The sequence below is a fragment of the Eupeodes corollae genome, chromosome 1, assembly GCF_945859685.1.
Source record: "Eupeodes corollae chromosome 1, idEupCoro1.1, whole genome shotgun sequence".
NCBI lineage: Eukaryota > Metazoa > Arthropoda > Insecta > Diptera > Syrphidae > Eupeodes > Eupeodes corollae.
The window spans coordinates 134,892,283-134,916,306 of record NC_079147.1 but is presented as its reverse complement, the minus strand read 5'-3'; the positions used below and the strand labels follow the sequence as shown (position 1 = coordinate 134,916,306).

At 32.1% G+C, this 24,024-nt stretch overlaps 1 protein-coding gene across 1 annotated transcript in view; it reads left to right on the top strand.

The window, feature by feature from the left end:
• The window catches only part of LOC129944902 (hemicentin-1), a 287,304-nt gene extending 281,179 nt beyond the window's left edge, over positions 1-6,125 (top strand). The window contains exon 16 of the mRNA XM_056054565.1: positions 13-6,125. Coding sequence (XP_055910540.1) covers positions 13-687 — 675 coding nt within the window. The 3' untranslated portion in view covers positions 688-6,125. The remainder of the gene's footprint in view (positions 1-12) is intronic.
• Positions 6,126-24,024: the final 17,899 nt, after the last annotated feature.

Here is a 24,024-nt window from a genome sequence, read left to right as displayed (position 1 = left end):
TCATTATGACAGGACGATGAACTGCACTATGCTGAACTGGCTCTAACCGGTCCGCCAAAGAAGTCCGTATCAGTTGACTGCAGCAGTATACTTTTAAGTAGCAGCAGTGGCAGCAGTACCAAGAAACTGCTGCCCAATTGCCCTCCCACAAATCTAACAACTAGTACACTGAATAGAACTAAAATGGCAGCACCACCACCCGCCTACGATTACTTTGACGAACCAACGATATACGCTCAAATAGATCACTATAAGACGCAAGGCAGTGCCTCGGCGTCAAACTCATCCACATCACCATTCCCGCCCTGTATATCATCACCCGTGTCGCAGGGAACACCGTCGACGGTGTCTCCCGGAACAGTGGCCATTTATGCTATGCCGCAGCATCCTGGTGGATACCACACACTGCCGCATCATCATCACCATCAGCAGCAACAACAGCATGCAGCGTTGACGCTAGGACATCCAGTGGCGACGGCAATGGGTGGTAGTGTTTCACCGGCTCCAGCAACCCACATGGCCCTCAAACAACAACAGCAATCTCTAGGTAGTTCTGCTGGACTAGCAGCAGCGATTGGAAGCCCAACAGCAGCTGTGGTGCCATCGGGTATGGGAAAATCGTACTCTCGGGAAATAGTTACTGTACGGACCCCATTAATGTACTCGCAGCAGGAGAGTTGTGTTTAATTTTAATTTATTGCCACTCCACCTCCCTTCAACGATTATTTTCGTGTTTTCCTTGTATTAATGCTGCCTCTGGCTCAGCCTCTGCCTCAGCTTCTGCCTTCGTTACCCAATGTATATCCTTCAGTTGATTTGATATGTTGTTTTTCCGAGCGCAGTGTAATGAAAATTTATATTTGTTATTAAAATGAAAACAAGATATTAATTCAGATCATTGTTACTCTGGCAATGGCAACAAAAAAGTCAACCTCACATTCCCCCCCCCCCCCCCTCTTTTCACGTAAAAGTTTTAATTCGTTATGAATATGATCAAATGTCTGGATGACAAGTCAGAAAAAGTGATGAAATAATATTCATCTCCTACTTTTCCCTATCACCTCTCCTAAAAAGACGACACGACACGAGGTCTACAGTGAACGCTAAATTAGCGTAAATAAATCGGTTGAACGTCAACATCAACATCATGTTCATGAGTGAGTTGTTTTTCTGACTCGTGAGTAAAACACAACCGTGAGTGCTTTTTACAAACAATCAACTGAAGGCCAATATTACATACAGAAAATGTGTATAAAATGAACATATTAATTTAATTTTGTATAAAATTATTATAATACAGCAGATACAAAAGTTTCGCATGATTTAATTTAATGATAATGCACAAAGTGAAGAAGAAGTTGTTAAAAAAAGTGCTTTTTCATAAATATTTATATGTACATATACTAAATTTTCTCTTTGAGTTAAATTTAAAAAGAAACAAATTTATTTATATCTGTTAATTTAAGTTGATTAAAGTTTAAGCCTTTTTTTGCTCCTTGTTTTTCCCATAGGTTTTCGGTACTTTAAAGATTGATTTATGTATAAAAGTTTTTCTTAAATAACGCAATCAGTTCTTAAAAACAAAAGCATTTTCACAGCTCACAAAATAAAAAAAAAAACTCTATTTCTGAATATTAATTAAACTTTTGGAAATAGGAAAAATACATTAAAACAAATTTTCAGACTTCATCGACTTGTGTTGCCAACAAAACTGTTAAAGGAATTCTAGGATCATCACATCTTTCGAACTCTGGTCGTTAATCGTGTATTTTTAAAAACATACTGATCTGCCTGGGCGATGGTCCTTTTTTACTTAGTCTCAACTAAGAGTTTATCAATTTTTTAAATTATGACAAACGATCATTATATTTGAGACGCTCTTCATTTTTAATTTTAGACTAATCACAAATTCTGGGAAGATAGATACAGGCGTCAATTATAATAAATTTGAAATTCCTGTTTTTCTATGAGGTATAACCAAAAGAATGATATATCAAAACATCAAAAATCTTCCCTTATTTGCAAAAATGTGTATCTAAGAAGTTTTGGTTGCAACTTTCTGCTTGCCAAACGCATTTAAATAATTTGACGATTCAACTTAAAAGAAAACATTCTATTGACTACACATTCTACTCAGGAGAAGTGTTCTGATATAAGCATAAAGTAAATAGAGTTTTAAGTTGTAGGCAAGTCAAGCAAAATCATGCAACCCAAACGTCTTGGACACACATTTTTGCAATCAGGGGAAGTTTTGTGATGTTTTGGTATATCTTTTGGTTATACCTTATGGGGAACTATTTATCGGGGTTTTAAGTTTTAAAATGTGCCTTGCAAGCAGAAGGCTTAAATTAAACGTCTTATGTCCGATTTAATAAACAAACACTAAAAGCACTTTTTTCTAAAAGCTTTTTAAATTTTATCATTCCTAAATTTGTTCAGTTTCACCAAGCTAAAAATGGGTAATTTCAGGGATATTTTTGATAAATAGAGCTCTCCTCACAACCCTGTAAAAAGAAAACCTCTTTTTTCTTTCTATTAAGCGAATTGTGTGAGAAAAAATGAGAAAGCATTATATGTTGAAATAAATGACAAGAATCTCAAAATACAACAGAGTAAACAAATCAAAAACAAACGTTTGAGTAATCGTGTGGCTTGGACGGTGGCGTATAACTATATATATGATGTTCTTCTTCGTCAGATGAAGATGACGAATCTAATATTCGAATTAAAAATTAAAATCATAAAAATAATATTATAAATAGTAATGCAATGTTGAATTGGTTAACCTATTCATTCCGTATCGAAAAATATTGAGAATAAACATTTTACGAAGTAAAACATCAGCTGTCAACCTGTCATTTTCATTTTTTAATGGCACTTTTAAAATTTAATGAGCCAAAAACGGGCATTTAGTTTTAAAAGGGGTGTAATAGCTTATTTTCTTTAAAAACGCTTGGTGAAACCAAAATATCCCATTTTACAGTTTAAAATCTTGTTAAATGTTTGAAAGTTGTTTATGAAATTGGGCATTAGACACACATTACCCGCGTTTTGTTTGAAAGTAGAATAGTAGGATTTTACACGAATAAGAAAAATATTATCCGCAGTATGAATACTACCGATGAAAGTTAAAGAAGAATCTTGCTACGGATTTGATTTTGACATTTATACGAGCCTCGAATGGATCTTATGTAATTTCATTCTCACATGTTGGTACGATTGATATTGCATTTGTATCTCGATGGCTGCGTTCGTTGAGTAGTTGTGCATTTGGAATTATGAATGGGTAGGGAAAAAATATCAGTCTATTATTGTTTATATTATTTAGTTTTTTTTTATAATGAAAATGGACTAAGTGGGCTTATTTTGCAAGAGCAAACAATAGAAAATATAATTAAGTTTTGCTATGTTTCCACCAAAGGTTTATCTCAGATTAGATAAACCTTCCTGTACTCGCGCATTTTGACAAGACACATATACTCCCGCACGGTCTCTCAGACCGAGATTTTATCTCGTCTCTACGTTCACGAATATGTTTTTTCCAATTAGTTTTGCGGTTTATTTTAAAGAAAGTAATAAAGTTAAATAAAACAAATAGAAAAACATAGGAACTTTATACTTTATTTGGTAGCAATTTCATTTTAAACAGGCTTCTCAAAAAATTTAGTTTTTTTAGGACCTTAGCTTAAAAAATAAAAATAAATATTTTTTTTCAATAAAAACAAACAAAAACTTAATAAACTTAAAACTTAATAAAACATAAATGCATACTCGAGAAAAAAATATTTCTTGCATTTCATGTAGTTGTATTTTGTTTTTCGGTTTTTTTTTTTTGAAGAGCTAAATGAACAGCACCCTGTTTGATTATTTCCAGATGATCCTGGATTAGTTTGATCAAGTTTGCACACTTCTAAAATCCTCAGTCTCAATGTTCGTGGCAGACTCAAAATGAATGCCCGTTTTTTAGATGAGGCATTATTAGATCATATGACAGTTTTTCAATAAACTTTCTGGGGCTTGTTTTTGTGTCCATATGTATATGTCCATATTATATATGTAAAATATAAACATCCCTAAAGTAAAACAATATTTTTCACCCACCAATGTTCTAAAATAAAAAAAATTACTTACCCAAAAATTGTAACACTTGTACTCGCGTTGGTCTGACAGACCGAAAACACGTAAAAAACACAACACGTCTACCTGGCAAGTGTCCTTGCGCCCAGCTAATCGAAAGAGAATACATATATAGGAAGCTACTGAGAACTTCAAAGATGCACGGATGTTATTTTTCAAGTAAACAAAGAATTAATGATTTGTCGGTCTGAGAGACCAATGCGCGAGTATAGAAAGGTTAAAAATGATTAAGTTTGACAGCACTTTCTAAAATGCAAAAGGTTTTTGGATGTTTCTTATGAAGTGGAAAAAAGAAAGTTTAATTCGTGTTAAACAATGAAGAACTGAATAGTTCAGCACAATATAAGAATATGCTACCTACTCCATGTGTTTTTTTTTTTAATTTGATTTTAAAAAAAACTATATTTTTCGTACAAAAACATGCAAATAGACAGCCCATAACGCATTATCTGTAAAACCAACTCCTCCACACAGGTTTTTCTTCACAAATTTTGACTCGACTTCGATTCCTGATCGGAATCGAGGCGAATCAAGTTCATTTCAACTCGATTCAGGCATATGAAGAATTTAGGTGAGCTTCAAGCTCGCATCTACACCACATGTTAATGTAGTAGTGTACGAACAAACCCCCTTCTTGTAGTTTTTATTTTATGTCGAATTGTTTGGTTAAAACTTTGAAATCCACTATCTCATTACACAGACGTATTTTCTTGATTTTGATAGTCAACTATCAAAAATCAGCTTACACGATTTCACCCCTGGTCTCAATTTCAATTTGTTTGGAATTTAATATTCTGGCAAATATTAAATTAAATCAACTTTGAAATATAAAAACCGGACTACTGTGCATCGTTCTTTTGGCAATTTCTCACTGTACTATACAACATGGAATACCAAAAAAAAAAACACAGCTATTTTTTGAAATCACGAGATTTGTTCCTGATTTTTTGGTGTATCCCTCATGTACTTATCATTCTGACCTCAAAAGCGAAAAATGAGCATTTTCTAACGCTTAAACTTCAACAACAGCTGAATAAAGTCGTTAAAATATTAAGGAATTTGGTCTACTAGAAATAATTTGTGATTCATTTGTGTCACCTTTCCTTTTACCACATTAACCAGACTGTTATCTGTCTAAAATTAAAATTCAAAGCTTTCAAAAAAGGAAGAAAAAAATTAATTGTAATATTATTTGATATTTTATTTTGATGCATCAATGGAACCATTTTAAAATTTCAGTTAAATGCTTTCGTATCTCTTTTTACTTTGAATGCTATGAATTCATGGAGAGTTGAAAGCGTAATGAAAATGTAAAGTGCTATTGGAAATTATTTGAGGTACTTATTTAACATATTTTTTTTTTTCAAATTATTAGCACTTTTAGTCAGCGTTAAGTAAATACTTGCTTTATTTCATAAGTAGTGTCTGTAGCCAAGCAATGATATTTTTCTAGACAAACAAAAGTTTTAAAATAATATTTTATTTCTGCAATAAAAAAGGCTTAAATGAATTACTTAAAGTTTTGTTAATTCAAAAGATAGTCGTTATTATTTTATTTATTTATATTTTTAAAGAAAAAAAGGCTAAGCACAAAAGGTTGTGGTCGCGTCTAATTTGCTATAATTATTTTTAAGACATTTTATTAACTAATCTTTTAACAAATACTGCAACAAAAAAAAAGAACTCTCTCATTGAATTTATAAGTCAATTTTGTAATAAGAAAAAGAGCAAATAAATACGAACAAATTTAAGCAATATCAACCCCTAGTTTTACAATTTTCTAATATTTTTTTTATTTTTTGATGAACTATATAATATGTAAACATATGAAATTCAAAACGTAAAAAATACCAAATTCAAAGATGATACGACGATTTAAATGTTCCTTCCTTATACTAAGGCTAACAATAAACTTAAACAATCTAATTGTAAAGTTTCTCAACAAGAAAAAATCCAAAAAATAAAACAACAACAAATGTGTGTAAATATTCATTTTAAGAATTTAAAAAATATTTAAAAAAAAAAAAACATTCTGCAAAAAAAGAAAAGTATAATGTTGCAATGAAACATGACGAGAAGTGTTTAAAAAAATATGTTTTAATATTGCAACTTTATATCATAATTTATAATATTTTAATATAAGATTTAGTAAAGTTTAATTCAACTGTACATAAACTTAATACGAACTAAGCTAAAGTCTAAATAAAAAAAAGCGTAGAATATTCAATAAAACAAATACCAATTTTTTTTTAATTGTAACATAAATTAAATAAATTGAAACGTTTTCTTAAAAAGATGTAATTATGAATGCAATGCAAATAGAAAATACAATTTAAAATTAACAAAAACAAAAAAACGTAAGAAAAAATTCAGAATTTTAATAAAAGTTAAATAATTGAAAAACAAAAAAAAAAAACAGAGAAGTAAAAAATTTAGATACAATTTTAGATAATAATTATTATATTTATCAATTGACTATTTAATAATAAACTGAAAATTATGTAACTAATAACTTAATTGCTAGGCTAATTTTAATTAAAAATATCTATATAAATAAATTAATTATGTATTTAAATTAAATTTTAAGAAAAAAAATAATTTTCTCGAAGTGATGATTTATATAAATGGAAGAAAAGAAAACAGATTCAAAAAATCTAATCGTAATAAAAGACAAAAAAAAAACCAAAAATAAGATTGTATTTGAATAACAGAATACAAGCTAACAAAAACAAATTTCGAAACAAAATAATATAAAACCAAAAAAAATAATAAAAATATTTCAAACAAAATTATTTGTAATCTGTTTTATTTTAGCACACATTTTTTCGCTGTACGAAAATCGCAATAGTAAGTCTTAAAAATTATAAGTTTTCATTCTTCTAATATTTCGTTTTTGGCGCCTAAATAATAAGTTATAAGAACTTAAATAATATTTAGAACATTTATCCACCCGTTTTCTAGCTAGGGTCGTTTAAAAATAAAATATTTTTTCAAGGAATAAACACACTTAAGAAAAATTTGAACAAAATTGGAACACGACTTAAGCAATATAATAATTTAAGAAAAAGCTTAAAATTGAGCTATGCTTTGTAATCTCAACTTATTCTTTGAATAGATGAAGAAATTTTATTCTCAAACTTCTTTAGTAAAGAAGGATATTTTCCTTAGGTTACGCAATTTCTTAATTCTACTTAAAATGAGGATCAAGCTTAAAATCGTATTTATTAAATAGCTACTTGCTAGCTTGATTATTTCCATAAATGATTATTCTAGGTCCCTTCGAAATCAAATACCTACCTACAAAACTAATTCAGATTGATTTTTCAAAATCATTTACTATCTACTGTGACTCAAAGATAATAATTAAGTAAGTATCACCGTTCAAAAAAATGTTAAAGTTGGAATATGGGATATAGCCTTTACGTTTGTTTTCAGAAGAAACAACCACAGTTTCATACAAATCTGATCAATAGTTTATAAACGATTGAAACGGAGGCGGAAATATTTATTTGAAAATAAGCCAAAAATGAGAGGAAAATAAAAAAAAACAAAATGGAAACTACTTGCTATATTCTGTGCAATGCAAATCGTCTGCAAAAATTATCCATTTCGACCTACGCGACGAATGCGATGCGACGTTTAAAGAGTAAGATAAGTACATATGGAGGGCATGCGGCCCCTGCTTAGGCACACTATTGAATTTGTTGTGGGTGCGATGTTGGGTGTAAGTCTTAGCTTAGTTGTTTAGACAAATTAAAACAAAACTCCAAATAACTCTTCTTGAAATTTCCGAAAATGCGAAAATACGCCAGAAAATGGAAAGGAAAGAAGGCAGGGGGAAATAAGAAATTTTTCCAGAAAAGTTTGGGGTCTTTTCTTAGGAAAACAAATAAGAAGTGAAATTTTGTAGGGAATAAACGAATTACTATCCTTATCCTTCAAGAGTAATTCTTGTCATGAAAAGTGCTTTCTCAAATTAGCTGTTCGAATTCGGCATATAAACTGTAGGTCCCTTCCATCTCTGTCAACATTACTCGCACAGGAATGGTTGAGAGTTATAAGTCACTAGCTTCTTCATAGACTGTTGCGATACCAATTTATTTATTTTTTAATCCTTACGCTAAAAATAAATAATTAGAGGGTGCCCAAGTCGAGAACTAGGGCCTGGTGACAACTCTCAACCATTCCTGTGTGAGAGTTACTACCGGGATGGAGGGCTAGTACTTTTATGACAAGAATTACTCATGGAATATTTGTCAATTGCTCGCAAGAGGCAGTACCAGCGGAAAAAAAATTAAGGTGGCACAGGCAGGGATTTAAAATCAAGACCTCTAGCATGACAGCCCCACGCATTTTTATTAAATTAATGTTTATTAATTGATTTTTGGAATTATCTTAAAGCTAGACAAAAATTCATAAAGCTAGCCTAATTAACCATAACTAACAACTAACTTACTGGCCCAGATGGGTTCTCTAAGTTAAACAACAATTCTTAATACTATATTGGACGGTAACGCAGCCATAACATGACGAGTGACATGACGACACGGTCTTTCGAGTAACCCCACAAGAAAAGTCCAGTGGACTCAAATGGCACGATCTTTTTACCCAGTTGATGTAGCCACAACGATAATTTACGCGGCCAGGAAATGTGTATTGCAATAAATCCATATTCTCTCAAGTTGTGTGGCTTTTGGCTCCGCCTACCTTGGTGAAACCACATATACTCTAAGTCATATTCTTCATAGCATAACGCTGCGAAATTACGGTGACAGTAGTTCCATCGTCGTCTTCGAAGACGTAAGGGCCAATCACAACTCCGGACCAAAGAGCGCACTTTGACTTTTTGACTTTTTGTGGATGTAACATCTCCTCAATGAGTTGAAGATTCTTAGAACCAAATACGTTGATTTTTTTACCAAGTGAGAAATATGCTTCGTCGCTGAAAAGAATGTTGTTCAAAAAATCACAATGTAGCAAATTACCTTTATTCTGGGATCAAGCCGTCTGCTGTAAAACAGCCGTTTCTTCAGACCGAAGGCTCCTCTGGCCCTGGTTAGAACAGTACCTTTCAAATGGCTAATGTAAATGCGGAAGTGAATCGTAGAATTTTCCGCTCCCTGTTAAGGACCATTTTTAATTTGGAATGTTGTGGTAGAAGTTACATTGCCACTTTTGACGACAAACTTTCTACCTGCAGTCCTACGCTCTAACCATCATGCAACTACTGGTTTTTATATTTTTTAATTAAAAATTAAATGAATGTCTTTTAATTCTAAATCGAAGTAAAGTTTAACTAAATGATACTGTAACACTTCCAAACTAATCAGATATGGATGAGATAAAAACCTCTTTAACCCGGTCCAATGATTAAGGAACCATCTTTATAAACGTATAAAAGGAATGCGCTTATGCACACAAAACTTTTAAACATGAAAATTAAACATCCAAACAATTTTATGAACAAAAATAAAACAAGTTGACCAGCAATGACTTAAAATTAATTTTTATTAAAAGCTACATCAACATCAGAGAAGATGATCTTGGGCAAACATTTTTATATCAAATTTTTTAAATACATCATGGTCACGTTCTATATTTTCTGGATGATGTTTGACAATTTTGTCCCGAATCCAAAACCCCTAAAGGCTTTTTTTTTTCATTCCTAGATATGTATGTTTCATCCAACCGAATTACCTAAAACAAGGCCAAAACACTGGTCTATACCTACATATGTACATATGTACATACATAATAGTTGCTAAATAGTTTCGTATGCAAATTGAAACCATACACTCTACACACACACACATACATATATTCGCCCACAAACCTGAAAAGAAGAATGAAAACACGCCATGTGTGACTTAGGACGAAGTCATATATTTAGGACAATCCCGCTGCATCCTCCTCGCGTCGCACAAGACACAGCTAATCCACAACCTATATATAATACCACGAAGTGTGCTTGTCCTATCTTGTGCAACGAGCTGAAACAAAAACCATCTCAACCTTAAAGAAATTTAAAGGATCAAGTCCATAAATTAAGGAAGCTGAATAGGGAAATATGTTAAAATGATAACAGTTATGTGCAAAATATTTTAATAAAACTCATTTTAACTGCGATATGCCAGTTTTTTTGGTTTTTAGTTTATTAAAATTAAAATGGTCAGTAAAGGGACTTAAAGAAACTGAAAATATCGGCGAAGTCAAAAAAGAGGCTATCTTGCTATCCATCATTAGAACTTTCATTATGAACAATATTTTCTTACATTAGCCGGGTTGTTTTGGTAAGTGAATACGCTACATTCCAAAATTGAATATGGGAAACAACAGCAACGGATATGTGATCAAAAATAAGTCAGCTAAATATTTTTGGGATGATAGAGTAAAGGCCCAAGAGAATAAACTTCGTCTTGTAACTCCTTTTAACGAGCTTTACAGCTTAAACGGCCTATCGTGTTCTATCAAACTTCAGGAACGATCAGATTTTTATTCACATTTTATTTACTAAAAATTTACAAATTATGTCGAAAATTTAATTGAAAAACATTTGCAAGAATTTTTAAGAATTGAAATTTTGGGCAGCATTATGCTTTGTTGACAATGTCACAAGGGTGGACAAATATTGCTCTGATAAAGCTCCGCTTACAGGTAGTGATAGTGAAGTACAAGTTTGTATTCAAAAATGTTAGAATAGAGGTTCTCATCATACTGTTCAAATACGACTGTAGCAGATTCTAATACAATAGGGTAAATCTGATATTGCAATGTCAATAATCTATACCTACTAGTTTTTCAGAACATTGCTTGGAGTGTCTTCAATCAATAGTTTATAACTATCAAGTTTTTTGACGGTTTCAATGTCAGAATCTTCGAAAATTTTCTTTGTCAAAGAAGCACCCAGCTGGAACATATCAAGAACATTGGGTGATAAACTGTCGTCCAAATCGTTTATGATGGAATCCAGCAAACGAATATAAACAGCCCTTTGAAAATATTCTTTTACTATAACCTATGACAATTAATATCAACACCAAACGTCTCCGCTCCAAATTGCTCCATAAAACTGTTGTTGAAAAACTACTTTTGTTGCATTTTGTCTTTTTACACGTAGAACTGTCATCTAATCTATTAGGACATCTAAACTATAGGTCTTTCTATGTCAAATGACTTTGTTTGCAAAAGTCTGGGAAATGAAACAGTTATGCCTTTATAAATAAAAGTTATTGATTTAAAAGTATAAACTCAGCATAACAAAACTTATATACGCACCTAAGACGTCGATCAAACAAAAAGAAGAAACAATAAAATCAGAGCTTTTTATTGTCTGCAATAAGCAATGTGCATCATTTGCTGTTTTGCTTTCTTGCTAGTTAAAAATTATTTGAAAGGCGCTACAAATGATAAATAATTTTCTCCTTGAAATTAGAGATGACTCAACTGGTCTCGCAAATACTTTGCATGACCAAGTACCAAGTCCTGTTAGCCGAAGCGTTGGTAAATGCTACCACTTTTTCATAGTTGATATTGTGTTACGGCAAGAAACTATATTAAAAGATGTAGGTAAAGACTTTTTAACCTGATTGCTACGCGGACAGCGTTTGCCATGTATTGTTTTTTTTTAAATGCTCTTGTATAGCACTTTGGTTTCAGAAACCATAACAAAGAAGCTACCTGTTCGTATTCTAATGCACCAATATAAATCTATATTAAATTTAAAACACATGTTTTCAACAATTTTTGGCAAAGAAAAGTCTTCCCCTATACATCCATTATGCAGACATCTGATTGATAGACTTGTTGCGACACATCAGAAGATCTATTATTTCATGAAATAGTGTAGCGAAAAAATTTGCTTAATTTATGTTTACTAAAATTTGTTCTTAAATGACCCCTGCACAAATATTCATCAAATCGTTTTGGACCGTTGCATTGGACTTAGCAGTTTCCAAATCAATCCTTAAATTAATATCGCCGGATTTAGTCCTGAATTTTAATAGGACTCTAAAATTTCCATTATCTCCATGACCGCGTTAAGGTATATGTATTTTATCGACCATAAAAAAAATACGGTGTTCACTGTGGGTCTCAATCTTTCTCTGTTTTTTTTTTACTTGATCTAATCTTTGTGAATTCATCTGTTTGCATGTTTTTTGAAAATATTTACATTCTGCAACTGCCATTTGGTGGCACTGATTTCGTTGGTGTATCAACAAAGCACCGTTCTGACCAAACAAATCTTTAAACATTCAGGAATTGAAATTTGAGGCGGCATTATGCTGTGATAATAATGCAATGCCAGAGATACCAAATACAAGCAAAATGCTGGGTGATGGGATGCTATCCAAATTGATAATTCCATATCCGTTCCCGTCTTTCGGTTTGTCTAAAATTATTACTAACAATATTATGTGTGGGATCAATAATTTTAAGTCAATATCTTTTGGAACAGCCAAAACTTACTTTTTTTTAAATTGCTACAACAAACTAATTTTTTTGAAAGTCCTTTCTGAATCTTTCTGTGTTATAACCTACATAAAAAAATTTTTTTAAAGTGGGTTTCTCTACTGGTTTTTGAGATATGGACGACTAAAAACGGTATCCCGAACATATCGGGTGATTTTTTTGAGGTTAGGATTTTCATGCATTAGTATTTGACAGATCACGGGGGATTTCAGACATGGTGTCAAAGAGAAAGATGCTCAGTATGCTTTGACATTTCATCATGAATAGACTTACTTACGAGCAACGCTTGCAAATCATTGAATTTTATTACCAAAATCAGTGTTCGGTTCGAAATGTGTTTCGCGCTTTACGTCCGATTTATGGTCTACATAATCGACCAAGTGAGCAAACAATTAATGCGATTGTGACTAAGTTTCGCACTCAGTTTACTTTATTGGACATTAAACCAACCACACGAATGGGTACAGTGCGTACAGAAGAAAATATTGCGTCTGTTTCTGAGAGTGTTGCTGAAGACCGTGAAATGTCGATTCGTCGCCGTTCGCAGCAATTGGGTTTGTGTTATTCGACCACATGGAATATTTTACGCAAAGATCTTGGTGTTAAACCGTATAAAATACAGCTCGTGCAAGAACTGAAGCCGAACGATCTGCCACAGCGTCGAATTTTCAGTGAATGGGCCCTAGAAAAGTTGGCAGAAAATCCGCTTTTTTATCGACAAATTTTGTTCAGCGAAGAGGCTCATTTCTGGTTGAATGGCTACGTAAATAAGCAAAATTGCCGCATTTGGAGTGAAGAGCAACCACCAAGATCATGCGAATTGACGCCTTTAGACTATTTTTTGTGGGGCTACGTCAAGTCTTAAGTCTACACAAATAAGCCAGCAACTATTCCAGCTTTGGAAGACAACATTTCCGAAGAAATTCGGGCTATTCCGGCCGAAATGCTCGAAAAAGTTACCCAAAATTGGACTTTCCGAATGGACCACCTAAGACGCAGCCGCGGTCAACATTTAAATGAAATTATCTTCAAAAAGTAAATGTCATGAACCAATCTAACGTTTCAAATAAAGAATCGATGGGAAATTTTATGCGTTTTTTTTTTAAAAAAAGTTCTCAAGCTCTTAAAAAATCACCGTTTGTATGGACAGAGATATGGACGTATTTACGTACGACAAATTACACCAACAACAATAACTTCCTAAGGGAAATTCAATTAAAACTAAGTTATTGTTTTATGGTTAATTGTTTTGCTGCACTATAAGTTAGGAAGCAAACGAGGCTAATTAAACAAATTTTAATTTAGGAATTTCGAAAAGTATGAATTTAAAGCTGTTTTTGTTGAGATATTCGGTCCGCCAATATTTTATTCCTTGTAACCGATTATTTTTTGATTATACCGAAAATTATCTTCCAAATTTTTTGTAGAAATAGCCTTGATATATTCGCAATAACAACAATTTTTTAAAATGTTTTACCTCAACCATATTTTAACCATAACTAAAGTACGCAAAAAGTTTGCTGAAGTATCTCCAAATTTTTGGAGCTGTCCACGATGTCTTTTTATGTATATTTAAGTCTACGAAGTCTATTCAGTAACCAGTACCTTCCTTGCAATCTTTAAGTATTGCAAAATAGCGTCTCAACCTATTTCCCGATTAAGTGATTCATGTGCATTTAGTACGCTTTATATTAAAGATAAAACCCTAAGTCCATTCGTATTCAAGGACATACATTTTGAAAAATGTAATAATGCAACTTATAACTTACATTTTTCACAACATTCTTTGGGAATTAATGATATAAAAGCTCAAAAAGGATTTGTCAATTCCTCGCAAGAGGCAGTACCCGCCACGGGTACTACAAAAATACAAAAATAGATCAATATAAAAATTATTGTATTCAAAATAAAATGGTTTTTAGTTTATTTAACTCTATTTGGTTTTAAAACCTAGTTCTTAAGAAATTACCCCTACCGCTTACTAAGAACTATGTAAAGCAGAACACGTTCTTCATCCACACTTTATTCCTCCATAATAATCACAGTTAAAATTATGTAACAAATATCTTAGAAATTGAATCATCTACATACGTATTTTCCAAAACTATGAACATACCATCATTTTGAAAATAGAATCTAGAAAACTTACCGCAATCAATGCATAATCTTAAGAACTATGATTATTTTTTAGCACAGCACTTTAAAATCTTTTTACTGCTTTTGCAACAGAAATGCAGGCCGCTTTTGTCGAAGCAGCAGCAAGAAAACACGAGTGGCGGGCGTATAGAAAAGATGCAGTGGGTGAGTCTGTCTAGGGTGAGGATATAGTGTGTGGCATTTGAGAACACTATCCTTCGACTATGTAATTGAGAAAAGGATACGGTAAGACCGTGTAAGATGGAAATCCTTTTGTCATAAAGTTACATCGCTCCAAGTCATCCAAGGATATATATGTGTTCTATACAGCAGCGTATCATGATGTGAAGGGATCAAAATGTTTCGATAGTTATTTGTGCAGGTTACTATATGACTGTGGGACTCTTTGGAACGGCAAAAAAGTATGAAAGGAGTTAAACTTGAAGTAAGGCTTTTAAAACCGCACAAGATTTGAAGGATTTTTCCTTTTTGTATATTTTCGCAGAAAAACAAAAAAATCGAAGTTTTTCTTATTTTCTTTATGTACTATATATGTATGAATGTACATTTTTCCTTTTAAACAAAATGTGCACCATCTATGTATGTAAGATAGGATGTTACATATGTATGTGTCTAACTCTAACAGAATGCGGTTGACTGGAGAATATCCAAGAATGATGGAAAAGATCCTTCTACGGTTATTCTTGTGGTTTTCTTTGGTCCTTGCTATCTAAGTTGTGTTCTTCAGCGTAGTCATCGTAGTCATCGTCTTCGTCGTATAGTCCTCTTGATCGAATTTATTCCTATGTATTTCTTTTTGCGCCCTTCCACTCGATGGGGGAACAAGACAAGAAAGTTATTTCACATGACCTAGGGGAGATTATATTTAGGAAAATTTATGGCAAGAATGTGATTAAAGGATTTTGAACAACGAATGGTACCTACTAACATGTGGAATTGTTTTTTTTCTTGTTCTTTTTTGAGTTGGAGAACCAAATAGAATAGTCTCCAAAATTTGCTCTATGAAATATTGTTAATCTTCTTATATGAGTTCATAGAGAAAGGGAGGCGTACCAACGTCTATATACATACACTTATGTATGAATATCTATATCTATACAAAGTGAATTGTCAAAATGGATGTGAATATGAGCTTTACTAAGTAACATCATTGTTAAAGTATATATTTGGACGTACATGTAAGTTTACTTTGAAAGGAAAGGAAGAATATTAGTTGCAGAGTCGAAAAAGGAGTGAATTTTATAGGATAACTTCAGATGGTACGTACATATAAAAGGTCGACCCATTTGACCTACCATAAATGTCAGTTTCGGATGTTAAGGGTGTTTAATATGTCGAGCTTTTTTATATGCCTTGTAAAATGTTAAAGCTTGACTATTCGATGTGTGCAGAGAATGTGTCAGTCTTCGGTTTTATTTCTTATTGCTTATTTCTTTGTTTAATTTTTTTTTTGGTTCTCATAAAAACCAAATTGATGCCAAAAATAGGCTTATTAACTGATAAGAGAAGTTTTGTCTGTAAAAAGTTTGACTTACTTATTTATGTGTGTTATTTGTTTCAGTATAGTTCAAGGATATAAATGTTATTTTAAGTATAGAAACTCACAAATTAATGCTGAATTTTCTTTGACTCCCGTTATTATATATTAATTATTATTAAATAGTGAAACAGTAACTTCGGTAACCAATAGCATAAGTTGTTTTTTAAATTTATCTCACTTAAGATTCTTGTGCCATAGCCATAGATTGACATCTTAACACAAATAGAAGGATTCATCATGAACTTAAGGGTGTACAATCGATTAAATATTCTGTGATACTCAGGCGTATTATACTCAGGGCAGATCATCATTTATTTTGTGTTTCTCAGACTTCGACTCATGCAATACCATTTGTATTGAACGGTTCGAAAAGTAATTTCTAATCCAATGAAAGAGGGAATCGTCAAGATCGAAGGCATGCTTTTGAAATATCAAGTGCAATAATCTTACTTTTTCATAAACGATGTAAAGATTCGTTCAACTGTTTGATGGGATAAACCATCAGATCACAAATGGATCTATTGCTATGAAAGCCGTACTGACCATCATTACCAAGACTTCGGTCTGCGAGATATTTCTTTAACTTATACCGACCTTGGAAAGAAGGAACGTATGTAAGTGATCTCAGTCGAAAGTTCGAGCTGGGAAAAATTCACCATTTTTGGGTTTAAAATGGACACATAAATTCTATCTTGTTGAGTTTCTAAAAAAGTACTTTCCAATGGGTGCATTTTTTAGCCGATTAGCGTAAGGCCCTTTTTTCAAGTCTTTTTTTGACTAAACATAGCGATAGTCTCCATACAAATTTTTTGTGTGAAAAATAGAAAAAATCGAATCATGAAAAGAAAATTAGCTATATTTTTTTTTAATTTCAAAAGTATTTTTAAAGTGAAACTGAAAAATTGTGTATCTATTATATAAAATCCTCCTGTCACAGTGTTAGTTGTCATACTCCTCCGAAACGGCTTAAAAAAATGTCAATGGAATTTTAATATTCTTAAGTGCTATAGTTTATCGTACACGGTGCAACGATCTTACGATAGTATTCAGTGACGCTATGTACAATGAAGCATTGATTGCTATTAAGGGTCTTTGCATTATCATTGCCACTCAGTCATTTCGGTATGCATTCACCAAATCGAAATGCATCTGATTATAGACACTGAATTGAATCATGAAAAACAATATATAAATGTTTCATATCAAGAAACAGTTTAGTTTGAAAATCTAGTTTTGTTAAATAGATTGGATTTTTTATAAAAAACTTACTTAATGTCGACAGCAATATTTTCTATGAAATAAAACAAAGTTTGAAGACAATAATTTTAATTTTTGAGTCGAAAGTGAATTTGTACCAAGTTTTAGTATTCTTTTTTTAGGTTTTTATTTTTAGTAAAAAAAACTGTCACTTAGATTTTTCTCCAAATTAATTTTTTTTTAAGTTTTTAGTTTTTGTAAAAAATTGTCAATTCGGGTTTTCTCAAATTTTTACTGAATGTTGAAAACAATATATATTAAAAGAAAAAAAGTAGTTTTAAGTTTTGAAAAGATATTTAAGTCGAAAATCAATTTGTACCAACTTTTATAATTTTTATAAATTTTTTTGTTTAGGTTTTTTTTTTGGAAGAAATCTAAAAAAATGTCCATTCGATTTTTTTCAAAATTTTATCAATTGTTCAAGTTCTTAGGCTATAATTTTTTGTAAAAAAAAGCCGTTAATTGGATTTTTTTTCCAAAAATATATTGGTTTGGTGTCACGTTAAGATTTATAATATACAATTTAATTCAAGTCATGGGTTTGTGAGATATTTAGGGTTAACCAAAATGTTCACCTTTTTTTCAATTTCCAATTATGTTTTTCACCCGCACAATTATACGTGGCGTGCTCTCGAGTGGGCAAACCATCCAGTTTGTTTGTATTGGGGAAAGATGGCATTACAAAAAATATTGTACACTCTGTTGCATTAAGTTTGTTTGTTTGTTTTTCTGTAGTATTATCATAATTAGCGGTATGTATGATAAAAGCACCTTCGATGTCAAGGAAAGTAACCATAGTAAACGCTCTATATGTGGGAGAGAATATTCGATAATGCGTACAAGTTTGCTGTTAAAAATTCCTTCAAGAATTGGTACAATTATTTCCGAGGATTTCGTTATTCGGCTTGTACTATAATATCTGATTCTTCGGAAGTGATTTCCATTTTTCAGACAGGGACAGCTTGGCTTTGCTGGATTAGTTGAAAGAATTGTTCGAAGCCTAGAGACCTCGGAAGTTTCTTCTTTTGTACCTCAGAAGCACCGCCAGCACCGTGTGGGCTGGGGGTGGGGTTACACACTTAAATAAGTTTTTACACATCGCTAAAAAATGTTAATTAATGCTTTATTATCATATATCATAACCATACACACTTAGATGAGTTTTTTTTTTGTCAGGAATGGAAGGGACCTACAATTTAAGGCCGAATCCGAATTTGAAAAAGCACTTTTTCATGACAAGAATTACTCTTGAATGATTTGTCAATTCCTCGCAAGATGCAGTACCCGCGAAAATTATTTGTTTTTAAATTAAGGTGGCACAGTCAGGGATTGAACACAAGACCGCTTGCATGACAGTTCAACTCACTAACCATCATGCCACGGGTACTACTACAGCAAGGTACAGTCTAACTATTTTATTTGGATGACTCCCTACATATGAACAGTTTTCTAAATATGCTATATTTAAGAGCTTAAACATAATAGCTTAAAGGGTTTTTGGTGCAATTAACGGAGAAATGTAAGTTTATTTTCATTTCTATTAATGCGAAGAACGCTACAAAAATTCGAGAGACGATCTGATATGAAGAACTGTTGTCCTTTTTATTTATCTATTATCTATAAGTCTGCTTACTCGTATTTTGATCTTAAAGGAGTCAACAAAACATAAAAGAATGCTTGCTTGAATTTAAGGGTATAGGTGCATTTAAATACATAACTTCTCTTAAAAATTAAATTAAAACAAATAAAGGTAAACAAATAAGATGGGGAGAAACGTTTGTGTGGCACTCACAAATTACACGTTTCAGAATCTCTTTTCACTTCAAATCTCAAGAGATTCAAAGCTGTAATATCAAATAGCCACTACAATTAGTTAAACAAAAGTGTCACTTATGCTGTTTTTGGGACATTTATATTATTGAAATTCGTCAATCACTTCAAAAGTAGATTTATTTAATTTTTTAAGATCTTTTAACATCTTTTGTATTCAACAGAAAATGTTTTAAGAAATAAAATGCACGACTGGGTAGCTAGAACTTGCAAATGTCTTCCAAAAAGTCTGTATATTTTCTATTTTTTAAGAATTAAAAATGTTACTTACTTTTTTTTCGAAAATCATTTTAAGTTTTAAATTTTGTGTTACAAATATTTTTGCTAAGCAAATACATTGCGTTATCGAGTTTTGTAAACAAAATTAATATTTTTTTTTAAACAAAAAAATTACATTTTTGATCATCAAAAATCATCATAATTTGATCATTTGATCATCGACAAGAGCTGGCACACAAAAAGAAGATTGTTTAAATCGGTCCATTAATTCTTGAGTAACCTTAAAAAAATGAAGGTTTTATGAGGGGTACTCTTCTTAAGCAATACCAAAATATACGAAGCACCCCCCCCCCCCCCTGATAGGTTATTGATTGGCGAAATGTAGGTATGTCCTCCTTACTACTTAATATGTTATGTATTAAACTGGTATTTTAGATCATTTAAATCAAATTTACTTTTTTTTAAAAGTTAATCCAGAAATGAGGCCAATTCACGTACACGTTAAATCTCCATCTATAAATATGTAAAAGCAATAGGTACATGCTGAGTGAAAGATAAAAAAAACTAGGTTCGTATCGGTGTAACTATGTATCTATTTAAAAAAAAAAACAGAACTAATTCCAATTGCTTTTCATAGTTCAATGTTCTACACCAACATGTGGTTCAAAAAAAAGTTTGAACTCCTCATAAGAACCAATCGTTCTTGTAGTTCCTATGACCGACTTATTTTGAAAGCCTTTCAATATTCTGCAGGCCACCTCTATATTGACTTGGTTTTTTTTGCAGTGCGAACTACATATACATAAGTAACAAAATTCAAAACAAATGCAAGAAAAAAAAGCAACATTTGCAGCCTTTTCCAACTATGCAAATCAAAATCAATTGATGTTTGCCTTTGAGTTGCTAGGATAATTCCCATATTCCAATCTAACCCACATCACTGCCGCTCCCATCAGTTCATTATTGAAGAGATTTTTTGCATCAGTGTGCCTCAATGAGTTTGTTATGGAATATGAACAAGGTAAATCTGATTATCCTTCAAGTGACTTCTAGTATTCCTCTTGAGGTCGTCAGCGTCGTCGTAAATCCATTTCATTAGGATGCAAAAGGAAGTACAAATCTGTAAAGAAAAATTCCAAACGTAAAACGAGCAAACATGATGACGATGAAGATGATGATGAGGAACCACATATAGCATCAACCTAAAAAAAAAACAGAAATATATAAATTGGTGTCCTAGCTAAATCTAACGTTGAATCAAGCGGACATCTGCTGGAATGACAAATTGTCAAAAATAAATTACAGTTATTCGTTGGTTGTACACATACATACATAAATACATACCTACACACAAGTATGAGTACATATTTAAGATATAGAAACACTTTATACATATCCCATCTCACAAGAAGGACCCTATCCTACTCCTACTCAACCTAGCGTTATAAATTCGTTGTCTGTGCGAATCACGAAGACGGTTGATGGAATTCAATTTGTCTTTGCTAATGGCATCTGGCATGAAGAGAACGATGCGCTAGCTTGGTTGCTTGCTCATAGGCATTTATGTTCATGGTGTGTACGGCCATTTATTTTTTTAGGTATAAAAATGCCAAGGCAGAGAAATTACTATATGTTAGTACTATGTATCGTACATATGTATGTATACAGGCTTTTGCATATAACTAGGATTATTGACAACAAAGTAGTGTTGTAAATTAGAAGCTCACATGAACCATACGTAGGACATACATATTTTTTAAGTAGGTTATAATATTATAATTGGACGAACAAGTTTAATATGTAAAACGTTTTTTATTCCACTTAATATGGAAAACAGTAATATGTATATCTATGTTTCAAATGTTTGGATTGAAACTTCAACGGTTGAATAAGAATTATTCCAATAATCCGATAAAGATACAAGTTGATGCAGTTAAGATGTAATTTATAATTAAATTAACAAAAATTAAAACATAATAAACAAAAACATAACAATAAGAACAATATTAATTAGCATAAATTTACAATTATGTCAGCTTTGGGGTCTTTGATACAACTTATTAAACAATTTACATACAATTGAAAATTCGTATAAAATAATAAAATATTAATATTAAATAGAGGGTCCATATAAAGATTTTGTGGTTTAATTTTAATAATTCCATTCTTTTTGTTGTTCCAGAATCCATGAGATACTCAATTATACGAAAAGCTCATAAAAAAGGTCATTTTCATACGCAGAAGGTGAAAGCAATTTCGGAGAAAGATTTCATCATTCCTGGTCTTGATCGGCGCATAGATCGTTGTGTTTCCAGTTGCGTCAAGTGCATACAGGAAGCGAGGAAAAGCAGAAGGTTTGCTGCACCCAATTCCTAAAGGAGAGATGCCGCTTTCGACATTTCATTTGGACCACCTAGGACCGATGACCGACACTAAGAAGGGTTATCGCTACATTTAACATTCATCGATTGATTCACAAAATTTTGCTGGCTTTTTCTAACAAAAAGTCTTGGCTCCGAAGAAGTGGTGCAGAAGATGGAGGTCATAGATGAAACGTTTGGGTATCTGCACAATATTGTCACTGATAGAGGTGGAGCTTTTGTGTCAAACAATTTCCAAAATTATTGCAAGGATCACGGTCAAGTTGAGCGACTGCATCCAACTGTCATTTCATTCTTGACTAAATTCTCCGAGTCGAATTCGAAGAGTCTACAGCGAATTATTAGCTCAACATATCACCGATCGATCAAAACGACACTATTTTAATTAATGATTGGAGGCTTGAGCAAAGAAAGCAAGCGAAACAAGCCATAGCTAGCATTCAAGCCGAGAATCGAAAGCAGTTTAATAAGAGACGTAAAGTAGCAAAGACGTGGATGATCTGGTGGCCATCGAAAGAGTGCAGTTTGGTTCTGTTCTCAAAATCAAACATACATTTTTTGGGCCGTACCGCATCACAGCAAGCAAAGGATTTGATAGATACGACGTGCAGAAGGAAGGTGAACATGGCTGACCAAAATCAACTAACACAATGTGCGGACAAAATGAAACCGTGGGCAGACGACGAAAACGAGGCAGAAGATGACGATGATATTTTTGAGCGATAACAACCAATCTGAGGCAGATTTGGAATTGGATGAGAAAGTGTATTATGGGTGCTATGTGATAAGGCAATCCTACTGGCGAGTACACGAGCAGTCAGTCTTGTACCAACCACCGTGGGTTATTCTTTTTAAACGTTGTTATTAATCATTAAATAGGTATTAATAAAATTTAATACTATTAATTTGCATTCAATCATTTATTTTTATAGAAAAGATCCCATATACATTTTAAAATGTTTATTGTTGTCTTGATGCGTTCACAAACTTTTTAGTAAGGGTAATTTATTTTTGGACTTCAAAAGTAAAACTACAAACACACACACATAGTTTCTCATTATTACTATATTATTTTTATGAAATTTGTTTTTAATTATTGTGTTCCCATCATGTCTTATATAAATCATGTAAAATATTTATTTAGGCTGATTAATTCAAAACAAAGCACGGGTGGATGCATACTTTTAATTAGGGGGAAGGGGGAACACACACTTGACATAAATATGTTTTCTTGAGCACCTGTTAAATGTTTTATAAATGAGGCTGACAAAATGTATGAAGCGTAATGTGTACCTTAAACGTACATTTACATATTTCAATTGCTAAAGTCACAACATTATTTATTAAATATTTTAGAACACTGTTTTCTAGCAAGATATGGTTTAACTATTTAACTTAGGCGACTCCCTACATATAAAACCATTCCAACAGCTTTCTAAAAATGTAATATTTAAGAGTAAAAGTACAATAGTGTTGTGGGTTTTTGGTGTATTTCAGTTAGAAATGGCTTTGAAACGTAGTCTTTTCCAAAAATAATATATTGTGTTTTGTTTTTAACATTTGTTTACATACGAAGACACTACAAAAATATAAATGAGAAAACCCAGAAATTGGGAAAGTTTGAAAAAAAAAGTTTTCTTAAAACAGAATCAGAAATGAAGAATTTTCTGCTTTATGTATGTATTTTTTTTGGACTCAATTTTCGGAAGTCTATTATTACTATCGAAATAAATCTACTTTTTCAGACATATATTCTAAAAAACTACTGTGTTGCGGGAACCTTTGGAAAACATTTAGAAAACAATCTTCTGATCTAAGCTTTAGAGAGAAACATTTTTGAATTTTACGGAATAAGTGCACTTAAAAACAAAATTTGTCTTAAAATTTAATAAAAATAAATTAAGTTGAACAAATAAGTTGGTGATAAACTTAAGTGTAGCACTCACAAATTACAGCGCGAAATTCCTTTTCACTCCATCTATGGAGAAATTCAAATTATTTATATTAAACTAGCTTTTACCCGCGACTTCGTCC